Consider the following 27,749-nt stretch of genomic DNA (forward strand, 5'->3'; position numbering starts at 1 on the left):
CCCAAAAACATGCAACATTAATTGGACACTCTAAATTGCCCCTAGGTGTGATTGGGAGTGCGACTGTTTGTCTCTATGTGCTCTTCGATTGGCTGCCAACCAGTTTAGGGTGTACCCTACCTCCTGCTCATTGACAGTTGGGATAGGCTTCACCACTCCCCGCGACCCTTGTGAGGATAAGCGGCAAAGAAAATGAATGGATGGATAATGACTGAGGACCAATTCAAGTTTCGCCTGAAGCTAGCTGGGATGGGGTGGGATGGGCTCCTTATAAAGATAAGCAGCTTGGAAGATGGGAATATTAATCCATAGTTCAATGCTATAAATCAAATAGCATGCATACTTCCCAAATATAATGCATATAAATCAGCGGTGTGTACACTATGCCCTGATGCCATTTGTCATTCACTATCCATTTTTTAGGGGCCGACGGCATATATTGAAATGAACAATTGATATGGCCTATTTGACTGCATGTACTACTTATTTGTCTACATGACACAACACAAGAGAGTATAACAATGAATTTGTTGTCATCTCTCACTTCCTGGTTTTCCACCAACCAGAAATCATTCAGTATGATGTGTCTTGGAATCTTTACTTGTATCCTTGCATTTTTCGTTATGCGGCCATTGGAAGGAAAACTTTGGGTACCCCTGATCCAAATAAAGCAGTATAAAAAAGGTATAGTTTTCATACAGTATAACCAACACTATACTTGTGCACAGCACCACTTGGGATGCAAATGTAATGTACAGCCATCACATCGTGTACACAGCTGAGAAGTGACAGTGTTTGAGGCCGTTGCCCGCACAACAAGCAAGTCTGCGTAAATAAAATCAACCTTGGTCGTCCTTGAGTGCTTCCTGATTGAATCACACAGGGCCCGATGAAGTCATTTAAGTCATATTTCGGATTAGGGAGGGTGAAGAGGAGGGATGAGTCACTCCCTCATTGATGACTGTCTACATTGAGTGGTCGGATAATTCAGGTACCAAAAAAAAAAAAAAAAAAACAAGAAGAAGAAAAAAGGCGCAGGCGGAGCACGGCCGCCTAATGGCACTCAAATAAAATGACTTATCGGGAAGTTGCAAAATACTCCTTTTAGGGAGATTAAATATTATTGATGTCCCCGGCTCATCAGACTGGCACAACAATGAGGAATCCTGCAGCTTTGGATGCTATTTTTATCAAGGATGTGTGCTGCCATCCCATGTGGTCACTGCTTGACTTCTTTGGAAAAAAAAAAAAAAAAAACAATATGAAACTTTTCATTGAGTTTCAGGGTATTTTAGAATTTGCTGATCTTTCACTACCACAACATATTATTTTACTATGTAAGAACTGATCTTACCAAAAGAAAAACTGGACTCTTCATTCATGATAAAAAGTTTGTATAGAATTTTTCTCCCCATCAACAGAAGATAATGGGTTTGTTTCACCAGGAACACTTTACAACCAAAAAGCAGAGAAAATAAGCTTTTGATAAAAGGTAAGGGTAGAGACTTTGCTCATGTAACACCTCAAATATGACATATATGAAAACAAAGACTGTGAAATGACTTTTTGGTGGTAAAATAATTTGTTTGTAGCTGTACAACTATACCATAAGCGACTCGGCCACACGGTTCAACTTTCACGTCAGTGGCTTTGTGACATGCTGGTCATCATCCACGACATAAACTGCATCTTTGCTCTCAATTGCGATTTACCATTTCTACTGCCTACCGCCTGTTCATGCCGTAGAATTTGTGTTCGAGTCCGTGGTGCCTAAAGTTGTGACTTCTGCATCGGGTTTTGTCTCGAAGCTGATTTTTAACTTGAAAGCTATCCATCCATTTTCTGAGCCGCTTATCCTCATGAGGGTCGCGGGAAAGGTGGAGCCTATCCCTGGTGTCATCAGGGAGGAGGCGGGGTACAGCCTTAACTGGTTGCCAAACAATTGCTGGGTACATGGAGACAAACAGCCGCACTCACAATCACACCTCGGGGCAATTTTAGAGTGTCCAATTAATGTTGTGTGTTTTGGAGATGTGGGAGGAAACCAGAGTGCCCGCAGAACACCCACACAAGCATGGGGAGAACATGCAAACTCCACACAGGCGGGGTCAGGAACTGACCCCCGGTCCTGAGCTGTGAGGCCAATGCTCTGCAGCTGACCCACCGTGCCACCAACTTGAAAGCTATGCTGATCATGCTGAAATCTAAACTGATACAACGCTCCCATCTACAGGAGTTTGCTCAGAATTACAGTTATGAAGAAGCTTCAACTTCATACACTAGTATCTGAATGAGACCCTTTTTACATGCATACCCATTGAAGAATGTACTTAATGAATACATCAGTGACTGACGTCCAATTGACGAATATTAAACCTCCACGGCAGTGAATAAACTTTTATTATTCAACTGTAGTGTAGATTGTCTTTCAGGCATAGGAACAACAAATCAATCCAGTTTGCTTTCTACATACCTGAAGTTAAGCATGTATAGGTTTAAAAAAAAAAACAGGAATCCTCATTTTTTTATTTCTCTTAAGCTCCGACACCTCTCCAGAAGTTCACCAACGCAAGATTTGTCTCATTTGGGAAAAAACCAAAACTAAAAGCTTATGTCAAGACAAATAAATACATTATCATTTCCATTAAACTTTTTTATGGTTGTTTGATAATCCAAAAATTTAAGTTGCCTGACCCACATACAGTATTCTGCTACTACAAACACCCTCATGCACGTCGTTCTTTCTGACATGGAAATGAAAGTTTCACATGGTAACAAAATGGCTTTGGATGGATGGATTTGCTTTTTGATTAAATTTATTATTTGAGAAGATAGTACAAAAAAACATGAGGCGGTCTCACATGATGATGAGAATACAAACTAATAGCTTTCCAAATCCTCAGCAGTGCCTTTAAAAGGTACAAAGACTGATGTCGCACTCTACTTAGTACTGTATTATTGTGTTTTTACTCTTTGGCTATTCTGTCTCTCTAACATGGACTTAGTATAAAAGTGTCACTTTCATTTGAAAAAAAAAACCTTGGTTTTGTCACATGACTATCCAGAAAAGTCCCCCCCTGCCGGCTACTTCTGAGAAACGTCTGTCAGACAGACTCTCGCTCCCACAGAAACAGTCCAGGAATCTCATTGATTTCATAAATTAATTACTCATCGTGAACACGAACCAAGAAGGGAGTATCTTAGAAAAACGGGAGCAGAAGGTGCCATCTTGTGTCACAAAGCAAGTTGCGCTTCTTGTTGGCTGAAGTGTCTAAATAGCGCAAACGTCTCGCAAAAAGAAGTTCATCGTGATGTAAACAACTTCCTTTCGGGGGTGGGGGGTGTCTTCACAAATCAAACGAGTATGAAATGACGTCCTGACATCTGATGAGGGCCTCCTTCTGCACGCCGATGGGAGTTTGCAGGTCGGACACCTGCAGGTTGAGCACGTCGATGTCGCAGGCCCCGAACGTGGCGTCCACGCTCACGTCGCCGTGCATGCAGAAGCGCACCCTCTTGTCGCGCGCGGCGAGCACGCACCTGAGGAAGCGCTCCCGCAACTGCGCGCGCACGTGCTGCTCCCGCCTCAGTTTCTCAGGGTCTGCGCATGCGCGTGGCGACGACGAGAAAGAAATAATGGACGGGTTGCACAGAGCGATGAAACGAGGGGATTTGGGGTCGAACCCACGGCTGTGTGGGTCAGGTCCCCTGGGCAGGCGAAGCACGGGCACCGGTGTTCCCATTCTTCAAGTTAACTTGATATAAAAAAAAAAAAAAAAAAACAAGAACGATTAAATGGTCCTGTCGTACTTATCGTCAAATAAAAAAAGCGCACGTTTTGAACTACAGTGGCGATCCAACCGTAAAGTAGTTGCTGTCTGCGCATACAATTTACATACAAAAATGGCGTAAACGTAGACAAACATATGTATTTTACACTTACCCCCTAGGCTCTGGCGTTAGCAGCCTGCGAACAAAAGTGGAAACTACAGATGTGCAGCGGAGACTAAATGTGTCAGACCCTTTAGTAGCCACGTTATCCAACGTGCCTATGCGGCGGCCATGTTAGTAGGGTAAGGGTTCCCATTAAATGCTATGCGTGGATATTGATACTAAATCACAACTTGATCATTATCAATCAATTTATAATATATTTACATTTTCGTAAAGTCAAATCGTGTGTTATGAATACAATAATTTAGAGGGGGAAAAAAAACAGCCGTACTAGTATTTTACCTCTTTGCCCCAACTAAGTCTGCGCTACCGTAAGCACGCAGCTCAAAAGGAGTGTGTTTTATCTACCTCATTTCATATCTATGAGGCAAACTCAATGATCTTCTTCTATTGTACTTTATTTCCAGCTCGCTGACAGAGAAGTTAAATACTGCCATCCAAGGAATCAAAATGAAACTGCACCTCGGTGACAAGTCAAGCACATTTGAGCTCATAGGTTTTGGCGAGTAAATTATTGGAAATTCTTTTGAGAAAATGTGACTGATGGCTGACAGAGGTCGTCATCGCTACTTTATTTACTGCCACATATATTTTCAATGAATGTGCTGTTCTGAAATACCTTATAGCAGTGGTTCTCATTTTTTTTTACACCAAATATTGTACCACAAAAAAAATATATACTTCATTCCCGAATATTAAAATGCAGTACTATAGTAGGTATTGTTCATGTAAAGGAAGGCAAGGGTTTTGCTCCTAAAAAAAAAAATATATATATATATATATATATATATATATATATAGTACTAATGTAAGCCACCACAACATTATGAATTGTTAGAATTTGAATACTGCTCTTAAATAGAGGGGGGGGGGTAATACTTAACATTTCATCCATCCATTTTCTGAATCAGTTCAGGGTGTACCCCGCCTCCTGCCCGTTGACAGCCAGGATAAGCGCCAGCACTCACCGTGACCCTAGTGAGGATAAGTGGCAAAGAAAATGGATGGATGGATGGATGGATTGTCAGTCTGATTCTCTTTTATTGCTACATTATGTCATGCAACTAGTCATAATATTGATGGTGTGTGTGAGTGTGTGTCCGTGTGTGTGTGTGTGTGTGTCCATGGAGGAGAAAGCAGCAGTCTACAGTATGTTTATGGACCTTATATTACATGTTTGTCACTCATAAAAGTAGAGTCAAGGCTGAATATTGAGCCGGTGATAAGCAATAGCCTCCATACACACATCATTCCAAGTCCCCTTAAAAGGCATCTGCACACTCTGATGAAACCAGAACACAATTGGATAGTGGAGTTGTTGTTTTGTAAGTACCTGTAAGTCATGAAATGATTAAACTATAAGATACATTTGTTTGTCACGTATATGCGTATATCTTTAATGTTGTTTGTTTTCCAGCACACAGAGAAAACGAGTAAGTCTTCAACTTATTTCCCAATGGCCGTGAAGAAAGATTGCTGTCCATCCCCGCCAGTCAGTGCGGATACCTCTTGCTTCGCCCTCCTCGGAGTGCTCATTGCGCTTTACATGCTGGCTGGCGCCGTCTTATTTTCTTCCTTGGAGAGATCAGCGGAAATTCTGGCCCACCAACATTGGCAAAAGAGCTTAAGGGACTTCAGTCAGGAGCATAACACCAGCTACCGAGATCTGGAATCTCTTTTGCGCCACTACGAGAAGGCCAGGACGGCGGGCATCCGAGCGGAACAAGGCAGAACCCTGTGGGACATTCCGGGAGCGTTCTACTTTGTGGGAACTGTGGTGTCCACCATTGGTAAGTTACATCAATATCAGCACAGTACTGTCCAAAAGTATTCGGACAATTATGTAGAGGAGTTGATTCTAGGCTGAAATTGCCCTTTTTATACCACCATAATGGATTTTATATAATTAAATTACATACTTTTGGCTTCATTTCACAAATAAAAAGACATTTGCTTTGAAGGAATTGCAGCCATTTTAATTTTTTTTTTTTTTATTTGAAATTTCTTTGAACAGACTCAAAGACTGCCCAATCTCTACAATGGCAGTGGATAAATCACTGACAATTAAACAATATAATAATTATTATAACACTGATTATTGGTATTATTCTTACAATTTACAATTGTAATTGTAAATATAACCAATTGTTGGGAGAGTCAATGACTTCACTGCAGCTACCTTCATTTGCTGCTTGTTTGCAGGTCTTGCCGCCTTCACTTTTGTATTCAGTAAGTGAAAAGCATGCTCTGTTGGGTTGAGATCAGGTGACCGACTTGGCAATTGAAGAATACTGCCCTTCAGAAAGTTGCTTCCACTACATGTTTACAGTCATTATTCATGTATCTTTTTCAGTTGCTAGGCTGTAATGGTGCACCACCTGTCAACAGTCACATAATCGATAAACATGTACTTACATAAAGCCTGCTGCTACCATTTTTGAGAATACAGTGTTTGGTATGCTTTGCATCATTTTGTTTGAAAGTGTACATTTCAGTCACATCTTAATTGTTTACTTCAAATTGAAACTCCACCCCATCGGAGGCACGCAAATGTGGTCAGCTGCCGGCTTTACTGTGCTCTGCTCCGAGAAGCAACTTTGGCATTTTTGGCATGTCTTGTTCACTGGTAAGTAAAAAAAAGAAAGAAAAAAAGTCATAAATATACTATATAGTAAAATTATCTGATGGGACATTAGAAAGTTCTCAGCATTAACGTTCCATTTCATTAATCAGTACCCCCATTTAGCAACGATGACCTTTGTTCAAGTATATACATATCAATACAGTACTCCATGTTGTAAGATCGAGCCAAAGTCCAGTGAATTTATATCCTCTGTTGTTCAGGAGAGAATGGCTATTTGTGACCCCAGCCGCCTGGCAGAGTACATCTCTAGGTACCATACGAGGAGGTAAGCGATACACTGTACACACATTTACCCACAAACACATTTTTTTTTCCGAAACTATTAATCACAGGTGAAAGCAAAGTGTGTCAACTACCATGATTCTTGTAAAAAAAAAATAAAATGTACCAAAATTTCAAAATTTTCGTATGTAAAAAAAATGTTGAGCTGCCGTCAAAGTATTTTCTATCAAACCAATTTTTACAGTGACTTGAAAAGTAGCTGAGCAAACTATGAAATGAAAACAGAAAAAAATTTATACCGTATTAATTTTTGTGGATGGGAGAAGTATGAGGGAATTTTTTTCATATACTTACTTCGACAACTTTCATATGGGTACATCAGAAAGAATATATGGAGTATTTGTATCAATTGAACGCCAATTTCACAAATTCAAAATCTAATCACCATCATGTTTTCCTTTACAGGAGAGAGTTGAGAAACCGAGTTTAAGTGATTACATATTGTGATGAAGACATTTCTGCGACGTGAACCCTCATCCATGTTTTAAAGAGTATGGAATGTCTAATTTCTAACGCGAACTATCTTATCTAGACAAAAATATATGTTCATCTGTACCATAAAACGCATAACCTTTTTGCTGTTTTTACCCAAAAAATATACTGTAATTTCCGACCTACAAGGCGCAACTTTTTTCACACGCTTTCAACCCTGCGGTTTATGCATGATGCAGCGCTAGCGTTAGCGTAGTGTTAGCGTTAGCGCACCTGGTTATAAGCCTCGGTATACGGAAAGAGTTTAATGCTAGTGCCGCGCTAACGCTAGCGCCGCCGCGTTAAACTCTTTCTGTGTACCTAGGCTTATGACCAGGTGTGTTCTGTCAGCCGGGAATTACAGTAAGTGTTTATGAATTAAAGTCCGTGAACTTTGACCTAGTTTCCCATGTCTGAAAACGCGTGTGGCTAACCTCTGACGTCACTACAAGTAAGCACTTCGTACTGCAGATAGTTTCTCATACAAGCACAGGCAGAGCCTGCGCTGTACAACGAATGGCCGGGTGGTCGCGTACCTATTTACTAAATACACGGCGATGCATCATTTTAAAAAAGACCGAAAATTTCATATATACGAAATTCAGGATTCAAAGCCTTTACTATTTACCAGTTTATGACTAACTAAACCAAACAAGAACTTCACAAATGCTTACCAGTCCTTGCTTCCAACACGAGGGATATCCTACTCCCTGCGTGCTCGGCGCTTTCTTCATGGCCAGCTATTCCGTCTGCATACGAACGTGTATGCTGTCTAACTGGCTGAAATTGATAACCTTTAGTATTCTTCACCATTTTCATGGGACCCTTCAGAATAGTGTTCATCACTCGAAATATCGGACAATTCATCGTCGTTCTTTCAATGTATTCCAATGCTCGCCATTGTTGTCACCGGTTCCGACGTCATGTTCCTACTCAGCTGTTTCCACTTCGTTTCCGTCTTTTTCCGGCAAATCCAGCAACATGCAATAATTTTTTGCCGATAATCTAAAAATAAAAACATTTCCTTCTTAACAGATTTCAGATTTGAATTCTGCATTAAAAAACTGTATAATATTAGCAAAAAGGTGCATTGAAGACCTTCCATACACTTTAACATCCTCCACGAGACATTAGGGGAAGCTCTTCAGGCCCTGATCAACGGATTGGTGTCTGCCATAAATCCATACACATGACAAACCTCATGGACGCCATCTTGAACACGGGGGAGTTCTACGGAAAGCCAGATAAATGTGGACCAACATCAGGCCGGCTGATGACCTTGGTAACCCGAAAAACAGCAACAGACAATTCCACCAAGGTCGCCTATCGCCAATATGTAATGCGGAAAATCTCAAGGCAGATTATATAAGATTCAGATAACGCATGCAACGAGTAAAATGTGCGTGTTGTATTACTTTATAAATACTTGAAGATGTATCTCACCTTATTTTTAAAATTTTACTTCCAAGAATGTCTGCACATTTAACCATTTTTAAATTGTTTAATTGTTATAAATAAAGACCTCTTTGCAATTACTATTCAAAAAACAGTTACATTTCATATTTCCCTCCAGTGCTCTATACAGTATAACACTTGTTCGTGGATTGTATATTTAAAACAAGAAATACAAAATTAATTTAAAGTATTTAAACATTTTATTTTGAAGATATATGCATGGTTCAATCACATCTCATCTCACTGCAGTCTTAATCGGGTGGTGTCCTTTCGAATTAATCGTACATTTATAATACATGAGTCTCGAATGCATTTCACATACAACCCTTTATACTAATAACATTTTTTTTGTTCACATATTTTGCTCAGTGTCACATCATCAGATGGACAAAGTTATTGTTCTATTTGGGAGCTTTGATGCAGTGGTATCAAAAAGCTCATCCAATGGAAGCCTGGCTGGCAGAGTGATTTCTGAGTGCTATTTTGGCGAAGTTGTACAGTAAATGCCAATGGGGGAATGGAGGAAGACATGATAATTCCGGTGTCTCGCTATCCCAAACTTTAGGCCACTAGAAAAATAATAAACAGAGACACTTCAAATTCCCTTGATAATGTCGCGACTTAGTCTGAAATACATCTCCAAGCGCTCTTCTTGGAACTTAAGAGCTTACAAACAAGTTTAAACTCCGAGTTCTATACGATATTAAAGTTCCCCCCTTTTTTTTCCCTTTTTTTTTGCTGTTGCTGCATCACCTCCTCCTCATTGAATTAATCAAGGTTGGGATTTTTTTTCTCCAACAATGACAAAATCCATATTTCAGAGCTAGTCAACGGAGAAAGCCTCCCAACTTTCTTTTAGGGTGCTGCGTCACCACTTTCAAATATTTGATGGCCGCTGCCCAATTGCCAATGTCATCTTTTCACAATTAGCAAGTTTAGTTTGTTTATTCCTCTACCAGATTGTATCAGTTTAGCTTATCTGGTCTCTTTGTTCTTTTTGTTTTTCCTTGTGTTAGAAGATCTAGTTGTTGGGGGAAATGAGAGACAGCCACCGAAAGTCTCCGTGTTGGCCATTTTTCCCGAGAGGTTCTTTCTGACGTAAATGAGTTTACATGAGAAAATGACAGACACACTCCAAGGCCACGCCTCCAGCCTGGACAGTGTCTAATTGGAAACATTTTCCCTTCACAAAGACTTTTGAAATTGATCATGAAAATTAAAAATGAGGCATTAGATGGGGCATGAGGAGGCCCCGTAGCTCAGTGGTTGGAGCACTGGTTTGGTAAACCAGGGGTTGTGGGTTCACATCCCACTGGGGCCTCCACTCCCTGAGAAGGGTTGCGTCAGGAAGGGCATCCGGCGTAAAAATTGTGCCAAACATTTATGTGTGTTCATCTGACATGACACGCTTTGGCGACCCCAAAAGGGACAAGCCGAAAGAAACTTACTTACTAGATGGATCATGAGATGAATGAGTTTTCAAAAAAATCATTTAATTAAAAACTTTACTGTTAGTACAGGTAGAGAGTTACTGTATATCAAAGCGGACTATATATGATAAAAAGTCCCCCCCCCCCCCCACACACACACACACACACAAATACTTACTTTACTTTACTTTACTTTACTTTTACTTTACTTTACTTACAGCGTTTGCTGCTGGTCAGTGACCACCGTTTCAAAGGGAATCAAATTTAAAACCATTAAATTCAAATAAACCAACTCAACTAATCATTTGGGGCGGATTTCATGGGAATCGAAAGCTACAATACATCGATTCAGTCACGCCCGCAGGGCCAAAGCACTTCGACCTCCACAAAAGTCTGTCACTATTCCCCCTGAATCCATGAGGGACAAACAAGTCATTCAGATATTTTTTCCCTATACTTCTTATCGTCACAAAGTTTGCATGCAAGTTTTTATTCAATTGTATTCTTTATTATTCGCAAAGTGCTCGTCCTCTCTATTGTCTACTAGAGTGCTTTCCTCCTGAAAATAGAGAAATGATTTCTGTGATTCTTATTGAGACTCCTCTTTGGTAAACTGTTCCCCCTGTCTTGAATTTTAACAATGCCTTCAGCTTCTATTTTCAACAGGATTTTAAATAGGGTTCTTCAGAATGGTCAAATGCTCTGTTTGTTCTTTTTGGGTCTTTATGCCATGGAAGGACCCATGATGTGCAACTGAGACCAAGCTTTCTGACATTAGTTAGCACATTTCGCAAAATTCCGAGATTGCTTTGAAATACTGATGTACCTTATACAAATTAAAGATAAAGTGCCAGATTTAGAGATGCATCCCCAGAACATAGAGCAGATGTGACTCGTAAAATAGCTCCAGTTTTGTCATATCTGTCTTGTCGGTTTTTCTTTCCTCGGGGTTCCAACAGCTTTGTCTATGTGAGCTATACTGATCTTACGGTGAGCACACAAATGTTGATGTTATGGTTTTATTTTTCTGACAGGATTTGGAGTGACTGCCCCATCCACTATAGCTGGGAAGGTGTTTCTCGTGTTCTACGGATTGTTCGGCTGCTCGGCCGCCATACTCTTTTTCAACCTTTTCCTAGAGAAAGTCATCAGTGTGTTGAGCTTCCTCTTGTTCTGGTGCCACTCCAAGGGAATCCAACACGACCGACTAGCGTCTCGTGGAGGCCGCAGAGGTGACCAGTGGAAGCCGCCCACATACCAGGTGGCCCTGGCGCTTTTCGTTGCTGTCATGATCGTCACCTGCGGTGCGGCCTCGCTGTACTCTGCTATGGAGGGCTGGACTTACCAGGAGTCTCTCTACTTCTGCTTTGTGGCCTTCAGCACGGTGGGCTTCGGAGATTTTGTGAGTAGCCAGAGGAAGCAACACGAGGAGATCCAAGCATACCAGGTGGCAAACTGTGTCGTGATGCTCCTGGGGGTGTGCTGCACATACTCCCTCTTTAACACCATCTCTGTGATGATCAAACAAGGACTCAACAGCGTAATGAGGACACACGTCACAGCGTGGAGCCGTTTGCTGGAACTCAGCTATCTAGCTGACTGCGTACACTGTACTCGTGCAAGTGATGCATGTTGTTGTGATGAGGCTCAAGTGGAAACAGTGTATCATGGAGAACCTATGGCTAAAAACAAGGAACGTGAGGTGAATTGACCCCTCCGTGGATATTGCGCAATCCGCGTCACTGACCAATCAGAGGCCAGAGATCTGCATAAACCAAAGCCCGTTTTTGCTCCCGCCATTTTCTCAGACAACATTGCATGGTCCAGTATAGGTTTAGTTAGCGTTTTATCACGTATTTGGGTTATTTAACAAAAAATATGGTTAAGAGGTGTAGTCACGGACTTTGTAATAGTGAAGACAGGTATCCTGAAAGGCTAGTTGGTGGAGTTCGATTCGTACCCTTTCTAAAACCGAAGACCCAGTACGAAAAATGCCTTCGATGGATCAAACTTTGTGGAAGACCGCATCATCAACTAAATCCACCTAATATCAACCGGAACACATATGTTTGCACGAAGGTATGCCCCATATTTGATTTTCAATACATGTCTCGTATAAATGAATTTGAAGTTCTTCGCTAGCATAACACCGCTACGTGTGAACGATTGACACACTTATTCTTTGTTGACCGATAATTTGCGATGATCGGACTGCACAAACATATTGATTTCTTGCTGGCTCGCGGCCGAAGCTTAACCAGACTGTGTTTGCACGAAGATATGCCCTAAATTTGATTTTTAATGCACATCTCGTATAAATGAATGAGACGTTCTCCGCTAGCATAACACCGCTACGTGTGAACGATTGACACCCTCATTCTTTGTTGAGCGATAATTTGCGATGATCGGACTGCACAAACATATTGATTTCTTGCTGGCTCGCGGCCGAAGCTTAACCAGACTGTGTTTGCATGAAGATATGCCCTAAATTTGATTTTTAATGCACATCTCGTATAAATGAATGAGACGTTCTCCGCTAGCATAACACCGCTACGTGTGAACGATTGACACCCTCATTCTTTGTTGAGCGATATTTAGCGATGATCGGACTGCACAAACATATTGATTTCTTGCTGGGTCGCGGCCGAAGCTTAACCAAACTGTGTTTGCACGAAGATATGCCCTAAATTTGATTTTTAATACACATCTCGTATAAATGAATGAGACGTTCTCCGCTAGCATAACATTGCTACGTGTGAATGATTGAATGAAATCAGAAGCATGGCGTCTCTCTCAGTTAAGAATGTATTGTATTTAGAATCTATAATATATCGTTGATTTGAATGAAATCAGAAGCATGGAGTCTGTCTCAGTTCAGAATGTATTGTATTGTATTTGCCATTTTTACTGTTTGTCTTACGTCAGCGCACGTGGCGTGACGTCACTTCAGGAGGCGTGGTTAAGTGCCCTGTATGGAGGGGTCAATTCTGACTGTAGTAAGGAATCACTTTCTACTGCAATCATTTGAAATCTTGAAATATTTTTTTTACACTGTGTTGACCTGCCTGGATCACAAGTGGATTTATTTTATCATGTCACATCTCCAACAACTACATCCATCCATCCATCCATCCATCCATCCATCCATCCATCCATCCAACCAACCATTTTCTTTGCCGCTTATCCTTACAAGGGTCACAGGGAGTGATGGAGCCACCCCCAGCTGTCAACGGGTAGGAGGCAGGGTACAGCCTGAACTGGTTGCCACCCAATCGCAGGGCACACGGAGACAAACGGACGCACTCACAATCACACCTAGGGGCAATTTAGAGTGTCTAATTAATGTTGCATGTTCTGGGGATGTGGGAGGAAACCGAAGTGCCTGAAGAAAACCCACGCAGGCACGGGGAGAACATGCAAACTCCACACAACGAAGGCAAGGACTGAACCCAGGTTCTCAGAACTGTGAGGCCAATGCTTTACCAGCTGATCCACCGTGCCGCCCATTTCAAACTAAAGGTTCATAAAAAGTGGAGTCAAAATTCAGAAAATAAATGGAATCTTGAGAACCAATCCAAAATACATCCCAAGAACTACAGTGGATATTAAACATCTACACACACCTATTCAATTGCCAAGACCAAGATACTGTAGATCATTTACTCATTTCAACCCTTTTTTTCCTGCCATTTAAGTGATTTATTTTATTATGTGTACAACTCCCGAGGGAAAAAATCGTTTTGAAAGGCTAAGTAAAAATGAACACAGATAATGTGGCTGCACAAGTGTGCACACCTTTTTTATAACTGGGGATGTGGTTGTTCTCACAATTAACCAAAAATACTTATTGAAACGCTTGGTAGATGGCAGTCAACACACACGTGCCACAATTTCAGATACATAAACGTGGCTCTGATGCCTTGAGCTTTTGTCGAACCATCTTAAACTGTTTGCATACGTGTTTTGGATACTTTTATATGGTACTATTTTGTTTACCTAAGTTTTGCAACCAAGTAGGTGGGTTAAGTCAGACAGGCATGGGAGCTTGAGTATGGCTCGCCTCATACATCACATGTTCATTTTCCAAAACTGAAATCAAATAGTTAATTTAATTATTTTATTTCTGCTTACAATCACTCTTAACTGTGCATTTGCTGGGTTTGTATTTGTACTGGTTGTGTTTCTGACACAAGTTTTTTCAGCTCGGCTAATCTTGTTTTGATATATGAATGCATTTCTTTTTTTTTTAATTGTACAACAGTTTTAAATAAATCGAGGGTGCTGACGGATTGCTTATGGCTTGATTGTGTTTACCAGTTAATAGCATTGTCAGTTTTAATCCTCCATACACCTCCATCCTCTTTATGGCGTGCTGGGGTGGTATTGTTGCGCAACGTTGGTGTTCCAGTGCAACATAGATCCTCTTCGGTGGAGATTTAAAAAGAGTCCAAAATCACCACAACCCGCAAACAAATACATTATTTAGAACAGAAAAATACGTTACATTAATAATGAAGAGCATTTTATGCCGATATTTGACACTGCCTGGAGGTCAAGCTCTATTTAGGCGGAGGGATACATTTGTCCGAGTGCAGCGTGACAGGCCGGCGTCGCTCTGTTAAGGTTTCCGGGCAACTCGACCTCAATAACGGTGTACAGTCTCTACCCATTCTTAGCCAGATAGCGCGAATAAAGCTGAATTGGATTCAAGTACTCACGGGAGAGTGCACATTATTGAGCTTTTTTTTTTCTCCACCTCCCCCGAGTGTCAAAGCTACCCCTCGACATTTTATTTCCCCTCCATCTTCGCGGAGCTTGAAAAGTCAAAATGGTGAGTACCAGGCCGACGACGTGGTTAGCTAGCTTGGACGTGAACGTGGGGAGCACTCGACTCTCTGGTCAGCGCTGTGAAAACATCTTAAACGGGACGCTTGAATATTTAAGTCATTTGTGGATTAACATTTTGTCCCGTTGGCGGAATTCATATTTGACCCCCCCCCCCGGGCTTCGGTTGGTAAAATGAGCTATACCAATGTATTCTTGTTAATATAATCCCACATATGTTAGTATGGAGTTAACGTTATTTTTTTGAATATAACTTCTTGTCTAGTGTGAATTGTTTTTTTTATACGCTTGTACTGCGCAGCTCTTTATGTAGTGCAAGCTAAATTGACGCTGCATCCACGCCGTTGCGGCGTAAAGCACGCAAGTCATTTTGATGATTAACAATGGCGTTTAGTTTAATCTTTTCCTGCACTGGCAAGTTTTTTTCTTCTTCTTCTCAGCCTCCTCGTTGCTAAATGTGACCGAAGTAGAGTGGGCGTGGTGGTGCGAAAAGGGGCTGCTAAGAATAGACCACCCCGGCCCCGGCGTTATCTTGAAACTCATCTCTTCTAACCTTTTAGCGAGGAGGAAGATGCATAAAAATGATTGCGAATACCTTGATACATGCACGCACATTTGGCCGTCTGCAGCTGGCGGCTTCAACAAGGGGATATGAATCTACTTTGACATGCGCAACAAGCGTTAAAAAGCATATTGCCACCCCAATTGCATTACATAAGGCACTGCCCACAGGTAGTCGTTCTATGCATGCGGTGTTGTCTAAACGTGCGCTTTCGATGCACGTTCCGACCGGATGCTGCTCAACTGCATTTTACCCCTGCTGAATGAGCCAGCGTTCATGCCACCCCAACCCCTTTTCTCCTCCTGTGCCACCCATTACCCCCCCTCCCTCGCTTCCCGCTTCCCAGCAAGCCATGCTTGGCGCAGTAGGCTGTCATCATCTGCAGTGCATCCTCCACAATGGGAAGAACCTGTTTTGATCCCCCCCCCCCCCTTGCACCAATAAAGCCAACTTCTTGATTCTCTTTGAAAGATTAACCCATAGATATTTTCAAAGAAAGCGTAGGATAATATGCATTGGCTTGGACCATTTTTAGTAACCCCCCTCCCCCTCCCCAGAAGACTCAGTTAAATTGACTTCAAGATACAATGTCCACCTTGAGCTACAGAAATGTAGTAGGTACAGTAAAAGTGAAACAGTCTGTTCTGGGATGTGTTCAGATTAGGCCTGCTGCAATTACTGAATATATTAGAGTATTAAACTGATTATCCCATCATTCAATTGTTTGCATGAATCCAACAATCTCAATACAAATTGAAAGTACAGTTAAAGTTCTACTTCAATTAATTTTGTTTATATATTCCTTCCATTAATTTGTTTTCCTAATGTGATAGCCACTTATCACGTTTCTGAGATAATTTGCGTTGGGAAAGTCCAAAATGTCCTTTTCCAAGCTGTTCTAGTTTATCTTTTAAGACCGCAGAAATTCTCAATATGTGACATGCAAATGAGCTTTGCTCTGATTGTATCTCGCATCTTTCCCAGTTTAAATATGGAAAGCACCTTTGCTCTGATTGATCCATAGCACAGCTCCTGCTAGACCCTACAAGTTTGTGATGGACAACCACTCAGTGAGATTGTCTTTCGATGTCTTGCTATCATTGTGAAGTACAATTCACTAAATGTTGAATTGTTGGCCTACTACTAGGGAATATGATCTGAAAGGAGATAATGACAAGAGGGATATTTCAAATTGAAGCTCATCATCAGCTTCCATTTTGGAATTCAACCCTGCGATAATTATTGCTGGTGACAACGAAGGCAAGTTGTGCTCTTCCGTCCATTTTGTTCATAAATTTATGAACGTTTATTGCTACAAAACAAAACATATGCTGACCTCTTTGTCTGTATTTTTATGGCTTGGCGGCATCTGAAACTTGCCTGCTTAAGACCTGTAAATGCCAGGTTGCTGTTAAACAGAGTTGAGTGGCTGTGTACCAACCACTAAGTCTGAGATTTCAAGTACACTTGTTTTGAAAACCTGCCCCACCCCCCTTGCATTCTGTTGTCAAACCTCATTCACAAACTCATTTTAATCTGTGGTATGCATAATGTTCGTGGCTAGTTATTGAGTGGCTAATTGTGTGTCTGCGTGTTGTATGATTTGGCATCAGTTGTGGGGCAGAGACTCTCATCTGTGCTTCTTGTTTTCCTCTATTCAATAAAGTGTGAACACCCTGTGATTTTGCATGTTCTCAGAATTTGAAATAATGGAAGGGTCTGAAAATGTCATTTTAGGTGCATGTCCACTGAGAGATGTAATGTAAAAAAAATCTGGAAATCCCAATGTATGATTTGGAAAAAAAAAAAAAAGTTTGTTACTGCTGCAAATAAATATTTGAACACCTGAGAAATTCAATGTTAAAGTTGGTACAGCAGCCTTTGCAATTACTCAGTTCAGACGTTTCCTGTAGTTTTTCACCAGGTTTTCACACACTGCAGTAGAGATTTTGCCCATTTCCTCCACACATCTCGAGATCAGCTAGGTTTCTGGCCTGTCGTTTAGAAACAGTGAGTTTGAGCTCCCTCCAGAGATTTTCTATTGGATTTAGGTCTGGAGACTTGCTAGGCCACTCCAGAGCCTTAATATGCTTTTTACGGAGCCACTACCTTTGTTATCCAGGCTGCGTGCTTCGGGTCATTGCCATGTTAGAAGACCCAGCCATGACCAACCTTCAATCCTCTAACTGAGGGAAGGAGATTGTTCCCCAATATCATGTTCCATTTTCTAGTAATTGCTCCAACAATTGATCTTTTATCACCAAGCACCTTGGCAATTGCCCTGTAGCCCTTTCCAGCCTTGTAGAGCTCTACCATTTTATTCTCTGGTGTCTATGGGAAGCTCTTTGGTCTGAGTGATCTTAGTAGTGCAGTCTTACTTATTGTTTGGGGTAGACAGGTGTGTTTATTCAGATAACAATGTCAAACAGGTGCTTCTAATTTAGTGGAGTGACTTTTTACAGGTGGTCTAACAGGTCTTTGAGGGCCAGAATTTATGCTGATGGCAGGTGTTCAAATATTTATTTGCTGCACTAATGTACATGAATGATTATTTTAAAAAAATCAGGGACAAGCTGAAAGAAACTTTTATACATTGTGATTTCCGGGTTAATTTTTTTTTTATTGTCTCAATGGGCATGCACCTAAGGTAAAAAAAAATTCAGACTTAGTGGGAGAACTTGCAAAATCACAGGGTATTAAAATACCTAGCCTCACTGTAACAGTCCTTGTATTCATCAAATGGTTAAAAACTGCAACATACATATGGAGCATTGATGGGTTTTTTTTAATTACAACTTAATTATGTGCAGAATTTTGTTACTGCTGCAGTTTTTTTTTTATGCTCTAGTTGATTATCTAGTCGATTTTATGTTCTAATACACTGAATAAGCTATTCTACTTGCACGGGAGGTATGTTATTCAAATATTTAAAGGTTTATGCTTTGTGTTATTCCTTGTCCTCTTTGTAAAGTTTTTCAGTTTGTGTTAGTAGTCTTTTGCAAGATGACGTTATTTGGTTTGTTAAATTGACAACGTATGATTCTCTTTAATTTGGTTTACACGTTGACTGTTCTCTAGCTGCTAAACTGCACACGGCACACTTGAACAGGACAGAATAGCATACTATATGACAGGTTGGTATTGGGTGCCTTAGTCATTTTGCATTTTCATGAGTAGAAGACAAATGTTCAGTGTTGGTGCATTCCTAACATTAAGCTTTAAAAATAAATTCCGTAAACTTTAAAGTCGAAACACAATCCCCCCCTGGGTCTTGTTGAGGGAAGGCTCGGTGATATGGCATGAAAAGAAATTCCCATTTTTAATTTTTTTTTTTCTCTTGAAAATCCCATTTTGGGTTTTAATGTAAACTATTTAAATCTAAACCTTTGTTTTGAGAAAAAGCAAGAAACGGTGATATTGAAAAAGTCTTGGTGAATCCCCACTCGTATTTTCTTTATTCCTCCTGATGCAAAATAACCTTGAGAGGCAGTTGTGGAAAGGCACAGATGTGGCTAAGGTTACAATAAAAAAAAAAAAAATTCTCCTGCACTTAACGTTCGTAAGAGCACAGTGGCTTTCATAATCCTAAAAAATGGAAGATGTTTGGGACAACCTTTCCAAGAGCTGGCTGTCTGGGATGACTGAACAATTGGAGAAGAAGAGACTTGGTGAGCGAGGCAAAGAAGCATCCAAAGATTACCGTGGCTGAGCTCCAAAGATGCAATCGAGAGATGGGAGAAACTTCTAGAAAGTCAAAGATCACTTCAGGCCTCTACTATTTGGGGCTTTATGGCAGAGTAAAATGACTGAAGGCTCTCATGGATTTTGCTTAAACAGAAATTAAAATAACTCCAAGATGGTGAGAAATAAGATTCTCTAGTCTGATGAGACAAAGGTAGAACTTTCTGGCCTTAATTGTAAGCAGTATGTGTGGGGGGAAAACCAGGCACAGCTCATCACCTGTCCAATACAGTCCCAACAGTGAAGTGTGGTGGCGCCGGCATCGTTCTGTGGAGTTGTTTATCAGCTGCAGGGACAGGATGACTGGTTACAATTGAAGGAAAGATGAATGCAGCCAGGTACAGCGATGTCTCGGATAAAAACCTTGTTCAGAGCGCTCAGGACCTCAGAATGGGCCCATTGTTATCGTTCCAATAAAACAATGACCCCAAGCACACAGCTAAAATAACCAAGGAGTGATTTCGGAACATTTCAGTCGATGTTCTTGAATGGCCCAGCCAGCGCACTGACTTGGAACCAATTGAACATCCCTTGAGAGACCTGACGCTGTCCACCAAGGTTCACCATCTAACCCGACAGACCTGTAGAGGACCTGTAAGAAGGAATGGTAGAGGATCCCTCAAATCTAGGTGTTAAGAACTTGTTGCATCACTCTCAAAAAGTGTATTAGCTCAAAAGGGTGCTTCGACTAAATACCGAGCAAAGGGTCTGAATACTTAAGGCTGTGAGATATAGATATATATATCTATATCTCCGGGACACACAAATTTGTAGTTAATCTTCTTATGGTGCAGTCTCACATCCTTTGGTCAGTTTCCAAATCTTAATTGTCTGTTAGACAATACTCGTAGCATAAGAATGGTTACAAATTGGGGAAAAATGTGTTTTCTATCAAGATGTGAGTTGAATTACTTTATGTGGGTTTTTGCTGTTCGGAAATAAACCATTGTTCCTTTTGACAATTATGTTTTGGGAGTTTAGTTTGTCTTCACACAATTTCTTAGCAGGTAAGTGACACATTGATAATCAAGTGAACCTCACGAGGTTTCAATTAAAGATTTAAAAAAAAAAAAAAAAAAAGTGATTAGTGGCCGCGATCTTCAGTGTGCTACATAGGCGACCCTATTCACGTCTTACTAATTATAGCAGATGTGTGTATTTCGGGATGTGGCGTATTTATACCCAGCCCTCTTAGCAGCTTTAACTGGACATGCTGACTGACTATGACAGGCCTAGTAAAGACCTGACACAGGTGGCAGAGTGACATGTCAGGTGATTGTTAAAAATGAATTATACCACACTCCCTTTTTCATGTTTTAATCAGAGGAAATGATCCACTGATAAGTGCTTGAGGGTTAAGAGATCTACACCTCTATATCCAAGTACTGTATCTAAAAATTAATAAGAATAATGATCAGTTTGATTGACAGTCTGAGAGAATAAATCTTAATACACTTGAACTACCAAAGTCGTATGGCCCAAACGTTCTGCAGAAAAAATGTCTCTAAAGTAAAACAAACCAGAACAGTTTTTTCCTCTTGGGCTTTTTTTTTTTTGGGGGGTGAAGAGGTTGTCTGCTAAGAGAGTCATACCAATAAATATCAATTAGAAAAATCGATTGGACCAAACTAATGCTTAAGAAAACCTTTGATACAGCTAAGGCCAGTTCACTTAACTTAATACTAAATAACTGCAAACAAAATAGACGGGGTGATGACGGATTGCATCATTATGCTGGTGTGATAACTTTTTAAGAAACAAATATTTGAACACCAACAGTGGAGCAACACTTAAACGGTGTAACTTAGTCCTTCTCAGGAATTCTGACCGACTCCATGTATCTGTATTATACTGTAGTGGACCAAGGCACCCACACCAGAAGGAGTAGCATAATGTCCACTGAATTGAAGCAGTGTGACAAAACCATAAATTGGCTTTTTTTTTTTTTTTTTTTTTTTTTTAAATATACATAAAGAACAATATTTTTACCATACTATAAAAATTAAGAATATTTTTTGTGCGAGGTTGAAACATATTGATGGCATTTCATAGGGACTTCTGTATATAACACATTGCTTGTATAAGGTTTTATGGTGATGAAGGCTTGAGCACCGAGCACTACATTATTTCCATATATATATATTTCCATATAAGAAAAATAAAACTTTCCTTCGGGGTAATTGCATGTTCAACTTTGAGATTTTGTCTTTTTTTTGGTGTGGAGGTGAGAATTACATCAGGTGGATACCTTTTCAATGAATTTGAGACACTAGAGATGCATCATTGTCCTCTTCTGTCAACAGGCAGACCAGCTGACTGAGGAACAGATTGCAGGTGAGTACATAGCACAGCGACGCTTTTATCTTTGGCAACTCTGAGGAGACGGTGAGATGATCGACTGCGGAGGATAAACATTTAGCCTGCGGTTGTCACTTGGTATTCTCTGACAAGGTGCTTGACACCATTCAGCCAAGGCGGAAATCAGCGGTGGAGTGAGTCAGTCACTCTGCAACAAAAAAATATTAAGTCAATGCTATAAATTCACCAGAGATTTTACTTAGGCATCCTTCCAGCATTCATTTATTTTGGCATTTTAAAAGGCTGAATGAGTCATAAACAGACACGCATACACAATGCTACCGCTTAACATTGTGTGTGTCCCTACAACTGCAAGCGAGTCTCTCTGTGTCACGGAGACCCATGTGAGTTAATTGTGTCAACATGCAGAGTTCAAGGAGGCGTTCTCGCTGTTTGACAAGGACGGCGACGGAACCATCACCACCAAAGAGCTAGGCACTGTCATGCGCTCCCTGGGCCAGAACCCCACCGAGGCTGAACTGCAGGACATGATCAATGAGGTCGATGCTGATGGTGAGGAGGAGAACAACAAGTTTGGACTTGATGTATTGAATATGATAGTTCTTACAAAACAGACTTCAAATATCCACCATATGCGGTCAATTTAATGTTTTTTTTTTCCACCAAGTGATACAAATTGTTTACTTTTATTTGTATTTTGACATTTACTCGGAAAATGCCCTGAAAAATCATTTAATCTCTTCAACGTAACAAGAATTGTTAAAAAAATGTGAAGTTAATTGTCTGGTATGGAAGTTTAGCTACTGAATATCTTTTTTTTTTTTTTTTTTTTTTTTTTTAAATTAATTGCTTTGTGTACCTCCTTAGGTAATGGGACAATTGATTTCCCGGAGTTCCTGACAATGATGGCGAGGAAAATGAAGGACACAGACAGTGAGGAGGAGATTAGAGAAGCATTCAGAGTCTTTGACAAGGTCTGGGAACAGTGTGAAACAATGTTCCACTCACAAGGGCCAAGGCCCTTTTTCTTCCAAACGTTGGCACACATCTCATTTCCCTTGACATGCTTTCTGACCTTTTTTCAAGATGAATACTGAAGCTGAATAACTAGTTAGACAGGTGTGAAGGTCCTCATGGAATCGCTGTTAACTGTTACTATACTGACAAATGAGTCACCTTTTTAGGAGCGTCTCAACATTTGACTATGTAACAGTTTTTGGAAGTACAGGAATACTTTGACTTTCAAGTTGAATTCCTTTCATTATGGTGCTTTGTACCAAATGTAATCTCAAATCAGCTTTCCCCATTGAAATGAATAAAAATGCCACCAATCTGTTTCAGTCTCTGATAGGCATCCCAAAAATCTTTAATGCTTTTTTTTTTTTTTTAATTGTAAAAATAACTTGTGTTGTACTTTATAGATAAATTAAAAAAAATCTTATGGTGTTTTCTATTATGCATTAAATTTAAACTGGAGGATTTTTGTTATGTGGATTAGTTAAATACTTTATGGTTAGTTACACTAAACATGATATGGGAATGGCAATAAACACAAGTTAGATGTATTTTTCGACTTCGAAGAGTGAAGCTTCAGGGAGAAGAGATAGCGAAGGTGGACGACTTCAAATACTTGGCGTCAACAATACAGAGCAATGGAGAGTGTAGTGAGGAAGTGAGGAAAATGGTCCAAGCAGGGTGGAACAGCTCGCGGAAGTCTCTGGTGTATTATGTGACAGAAGAGTCTCAGACTAGGATGAAGGGCAAAGTTTATAAAACAGTGGTGAGGCTGTGATGCACGGATTAGAGATGGTGGCACTGAAGAGACAACAGGAAGCAGAATTGGAGGTAGCAGAAATGAAGATGTTGAGGTTCTCGCTCCGAGTGAACAGGTTGGATAGGATTTAGAAATGAGCTCATTAGAGGGACAGCCAAAGTTGGATGTTTTGGAGACAAGGTGCGAGAGCGCACACTTCGATGGTTTGGACATGTTCAGAGGCGAGAGAGTCGGTATAATGGTAGAAGGGTGCCGGGGATGGAGCTGCCAGGCAAAAGAGCGAGAGGAAGACCAAAGAAAAGATTGGATGTTGTGAGGGAAGACATGAAGACTGTGGGTGTTGGTGAGGAAGATGTATGAGATAGGGTTAGATGGAAAAAGATGACGCTGTGGGGACCCCTAATCAGGACAAGCCGACAGGGGAAAAAAAAAAAGAAAATAATGTATTTTTTTACTTTTAATAAATCTTGCACCGGATGCCTTCAATAGGCGTATTCTGATCCAAAGCTGCAACAAGATGCCTTTCTATATGAATTCAAACCGAATTGTATTCTGCAACTCTGCATATCAAGTTTATTACAATTGGCTTTGCTAGTGGGTGTTTGAGGAGAGAACAATTATATTCCCCTGCCCTCCCCCCTATTTATTATTTGTGGAACTCCCTTTTAAGAGATTGTGTGACAGTGGTGTTTGCATGGTCCCCCTTCAGGATGGCAACGGCTACATCAGCGCAGCAGAGCTACGGCACGTCATGACCAACTTGGGGGAGAAGCTTACTGATGAGGAGGTTGATGAAATGATCCGGGAGGCTGACATTGACGGGGACGGTCAGGTCAACTACGAGGGTGAGATGTTCATTTTAGTCAAGCAAAATGTCCTGCCAAATTTACTTAAGCTTCAAAACTGTAAAGAATCAAGCCATTATAATATTTTATATTATTTTATTTGTTGAATTTGCTGGTGTGTGAATCAAATAACACTATAACCTGAAAAATGTTTGTTAGTTTGTCTATCATGTTGTGTGTATGTTTACACACAGTGTGGCAAAAATGTATTTTGGTGTGTTACTCATTGATAATATTCTTGCTAGTATTTCATACTATGCCCTGTAGTAATAATAACAGTTTGCTGTGAATAGGGGACACTTCATTGCCAAAATAGTTGGCTCACCAACCTAGAAGATTTGACTTGATATCCCAAATTTTATGGTTGTGTTTTGAGGTTTTTTTTTTTTTTTTTTTTTTTTTTTTTCCCGATTCTTCGATGATCATATATGTGAGGTCACACTGATGTTAGACAAGAAGCCCTGACTCGCTGTCCCCTCGAAATCAACCCAGATTTGTTCCATCGTGTTGTGGGTACGACACTGTGAATGCCAGTCAAGTTCATCTCAACTAGATGGTTTCATCCATCTTTATGGACCTTGGTTTGTGTACTGGTGCAGTGACATGTCTGAACAGGACTCCCAAACTGTTTGACTTTTCAAAATCTTTTGGAGGGCCGAAGCATTCAGAGTTCCTTTCATTGGAGCTCAGGGTCTTATATTTTGGACATTTCCAATTTTAGCAAGAACAGTTTGAATACTGTCCTTCCCTATTACATGACGGTGCATCAGTACACAAATCAAGGTTCATAAAGAGACTGGTGGGAGAGTTTGATGTAGATGAACTTGACTGGTCTGCACATTCCTGACCTCAACTTTGCAGAACACTTGGATGAATTACACTGTTGGACAAAGAGAGCCAGGCCTTCTCATCCAACACAAGTGTGTAACCTCATAAATGTGCTTCGGCGTAAAATGGTAATAAATTCCCATAAACACATTTCAAAACCATGCAGAAAGACTTTCCACAAGTGTTTTGGAGGTTGTAAATGGACTGTTTTATTAAATCATATGGATTAAGAATGGGATGTCACTTAAATTTATATCTAAGTCAAGGCAAATGAGCGAAGACTTCTGTACCTAAAGAATAATCGCAGCAGGCAGAGAGGTAGTAATGATCAAAATGAATGAAGAGAAATCCCATGATAGACAATTTTCTACCATGCTCTCAGTATACATCTCCATGTTGCCCAGCACTAAATGCAGGTTTAACTAGCTTGCTAGCTAACTGCGTGTCACAGTTGCACTGGACAGCTGCTGATGCAAACGAGGGCTAAAGTTTTTATATAGTGGGGTAGTGGGAACGATCACTGTACTCCATTTTAGCATGCATTCCCCCCACCCCAAAAAAAAAACTGAAATGGTGAAAAACAGATTTAAAACTGTCTATAACTCAGGACTGCATAGTTCTCAGTCATTTTCAGCAATTAGGTTTAAAAAAAAAAGTGTCGAATGTATATAGGGATCAATCTGAATTCCATTTACTGTGTTTTTAATTATGTGTTTGTCTTCCAGAATTTGTCCAGATGATGACTGCCAAGTGAAGTGTGAGGCCGATTTCTCTCTTAAACGTTGCTTGTCCTTTTAAGATCACTGTCTTTAAGTACAAAAAGGAACATTTATCAGCTGATGACCCAGCCCCCCCCCTGTCCCCCCCCTAAAAAAACCCAAAACAAAAGCAAGCATTTCATGTAGAATTTGGCCAATTTTGCTCAATGTATCCACGTACTTCTGAGGTATCTGATAAGCATACACCTGCAGACTAATCCCTGAAGAAGTTTATGGACCAAGGTTTAAGAGGGCCAACGGCCTTTTACTTCTGACCAAGATTCTACAGAGTCACCTGGCTCATGAATATTTTAGAGGAAAGAGCAGGGCTGCCACTGCAAGGGGGGGTTGGTCTAGGAACTGATGCCACCGATCACTTTAGAGAAGTCGGTCATTTCAAATCTGTCCGCTTCAGCAATGAACCACGCCTCTTTACTAGCATCAGTGGTGATAGTCTCAATACCAATTTGACTACTCTTCTTGCATGCAGCCGTTCTGTGGTGGTCTCCTGTCTTGACAAGGTGGTTCTGATCCCATCAGAAGTAGTGGTCAGATATTGTACACAGTGGAGGTATAGACTTTCATATATAGCTATATATCTGTAAAAAGAAAAAAAAATGTCCCTTGGTTATTGCAAGAGCAACTAGTTGCAACCTGTGGTGTTCATTGGTGCTTGATTTGAAAATGAGCATTTTCAAAAGTTTGGCTCAGAACAAGAAACTGATCCCCAGCGGGGCGTCATCTTGTTTTGAGCAGGTGGCTTTACGCGTTGCTATGGAAACCAAGCGGAGACGCTAGTGTGACGTGTTGCTTTCAGGCTGATTGTTGTGAAGACCCTCTGGAGGACTGCTGTTAATACATTTGTTCTGCAAACAGATATCCTGACGATACAATATTGATGTAATGCTTTCTAAATGTGTTCCCAGATATGTATTGGCGACACTTTTGTCACAAAATGTCTCTCTCTCTCTCTCTCTCTCTCTCGAGATATGCACAGTATATTGGTGTGTTGTAAAGTTTGCATTGCCTGTTGTTGTTGTTGTAGTAGTAGTAGTAAATGGCCTGTGATCTTTTTTTTTTTTTTTTTCCCCTTTGGTTTTAAAAATGTGCCATAATGCTCCCAAAATGCCTCAACCTTCTCGCAAGATTCCTAGAAAAATATATACATCTACACTACTTACACTAGAGTATGTGACAGATTTGCACTTGGTATAACTCGTATAGATATTGCAAAAAGAAAACACACTGACTGCTGCGATAACTCTTTTCTCTTAACTTCTCATTCTTGTTGGCTGTCCCAGCTTCAGTTTGTAGTCCAGTGATGTCATTTTCAACCTGCTTGCTCGTTTTACTTACCAGAATACATAACGTGGTCCGCCTGTTCTAATGAAACATGAGAAGGGGTTGTAGCAATCAATTGGGTTCGGTTCAGTGTTTTAACAGTGGTGAGTCATCGTTTGAAGGATTGAAATTTAATCCCGCTCAGTGACATTTCAATCGGTCGTGTTTGACTATGATATGAGGAAGTAAATGGTAATGGACTGTTAGCTTCTGATTGTGTCTCAAAAGATGTAAAGATGTGATTATATTTTCCATAAATCAATAAACTGAATGAGCTTTACTTCACATGAATTTCTCATGTCATATTTGTACTTGGGCATTCTTTTTCGTTGGGCATGTTTGCCTCTGTTTTTCTGTCTCAAATTAGATAAACTGCCTTGGTACTTGTGTCAACTCAGCATCACAATGCACGTTACATCTTATTTTAACAATGATCCCCGTTAAAAAGTGCCCCAACATACCTAGTGGGTTGCTTACTACTTTCAACAATGTCTCATTTT

The 27,749-nt window shown here is 40.5% G+C and overlaps 3 protein-coding genes across 3 annotated transcripts; 2 read left to right on the forward strand and 1 right to left on the reverse strand.

Moving 5' to 3' along the window:
- Positions 1-2,382: 2,382 nt before the first annotated feature.
- gemin7 (gem (nuclear organelle) associated protein 7) lies at positions 2,383-4,280 on the reverse strand. Its single transcript, XM_061827207.1, has 2 exons — positions 3,944-4,280; positions 2,383-3,755 (listed from the first exon to the last, which is right to left on the reverse strand). Exon 2 carries the CDS (start codon positions 3,741-3,743, stop codon positions 3,348-3,350), a length of 396 nt encoding a protein of 131 aa, XP_061683191.1. The 5' UTR covers positions 3,744-3,755; positions 3,944-4,280; the 3' UTR covers positions 2,383-3,347.
- An 893-nt stretch (positions 4,281-5,173) lies between these two features.
- si:ch211-261a10.5 (potassium channel subfamily K member 13) lies at positions 5,174-11,947 on the forward strand. Its single transcript, XM_061827747.1, has 3 exons — positions 5,174-5,279; positions 5,372-5,744; positions 11,271-11,947. Exons 2-3 carry the CDS (start codon positions 5,411-5,413, stop codon positions 11,945-11,947), a joined length of 1,011 nt encoding a protein of 336 aa, XP_061683731.1. The 5' UTR covers positions 5,174-5,279; positions 5,372-5,410.
- Positions 11,948-14,825: 2,878 nt separating this feature from the next.
- On the forward strand, positions 14,826-27,534 carry calm3a (calmodulin 3a (phosphorylase kinase, delta)). The gene is made up of 6 exons (XM_061827051.1): positions 14,826-15,067; positions 21,688-21,718; positions 22,112-22,255; positions 22,571-22,677; positions 24,187-24,322; positions 25,876-27,534. The coding sequence occupies exons 1-6, from the start codon at positions 15,065-15,067 to the stop codon at positions 25,902-25,904; spliced, it is 450 nt and encodes a 149-aa protein (XP_061683035.1). The 5' UTR covers positions 14,826-15,064; the 3' UTR covers positions 25,905-27,534.
- The last annotated feature ends 215 nt before the right edge of the window (positions 27,535-27,749 follow it).

Source organism: Syngnathoides biaculeatus, chromosome 8 (genome assembly GCF_019802595.1).
Source record: "Syngnathoides biaculeatus isolate LvHL_M chromosome 8, ASM1980259v1, whole genome shotgun sequence".
Classification (NCBI taxonomy): domain Eukaryota; kingdom Metazoa; phylum Chordata; class Actinopteri; order Syngnathiformes; family Syngnathidae; genus Syngnathoides; species Syngnathoides biaculeatus.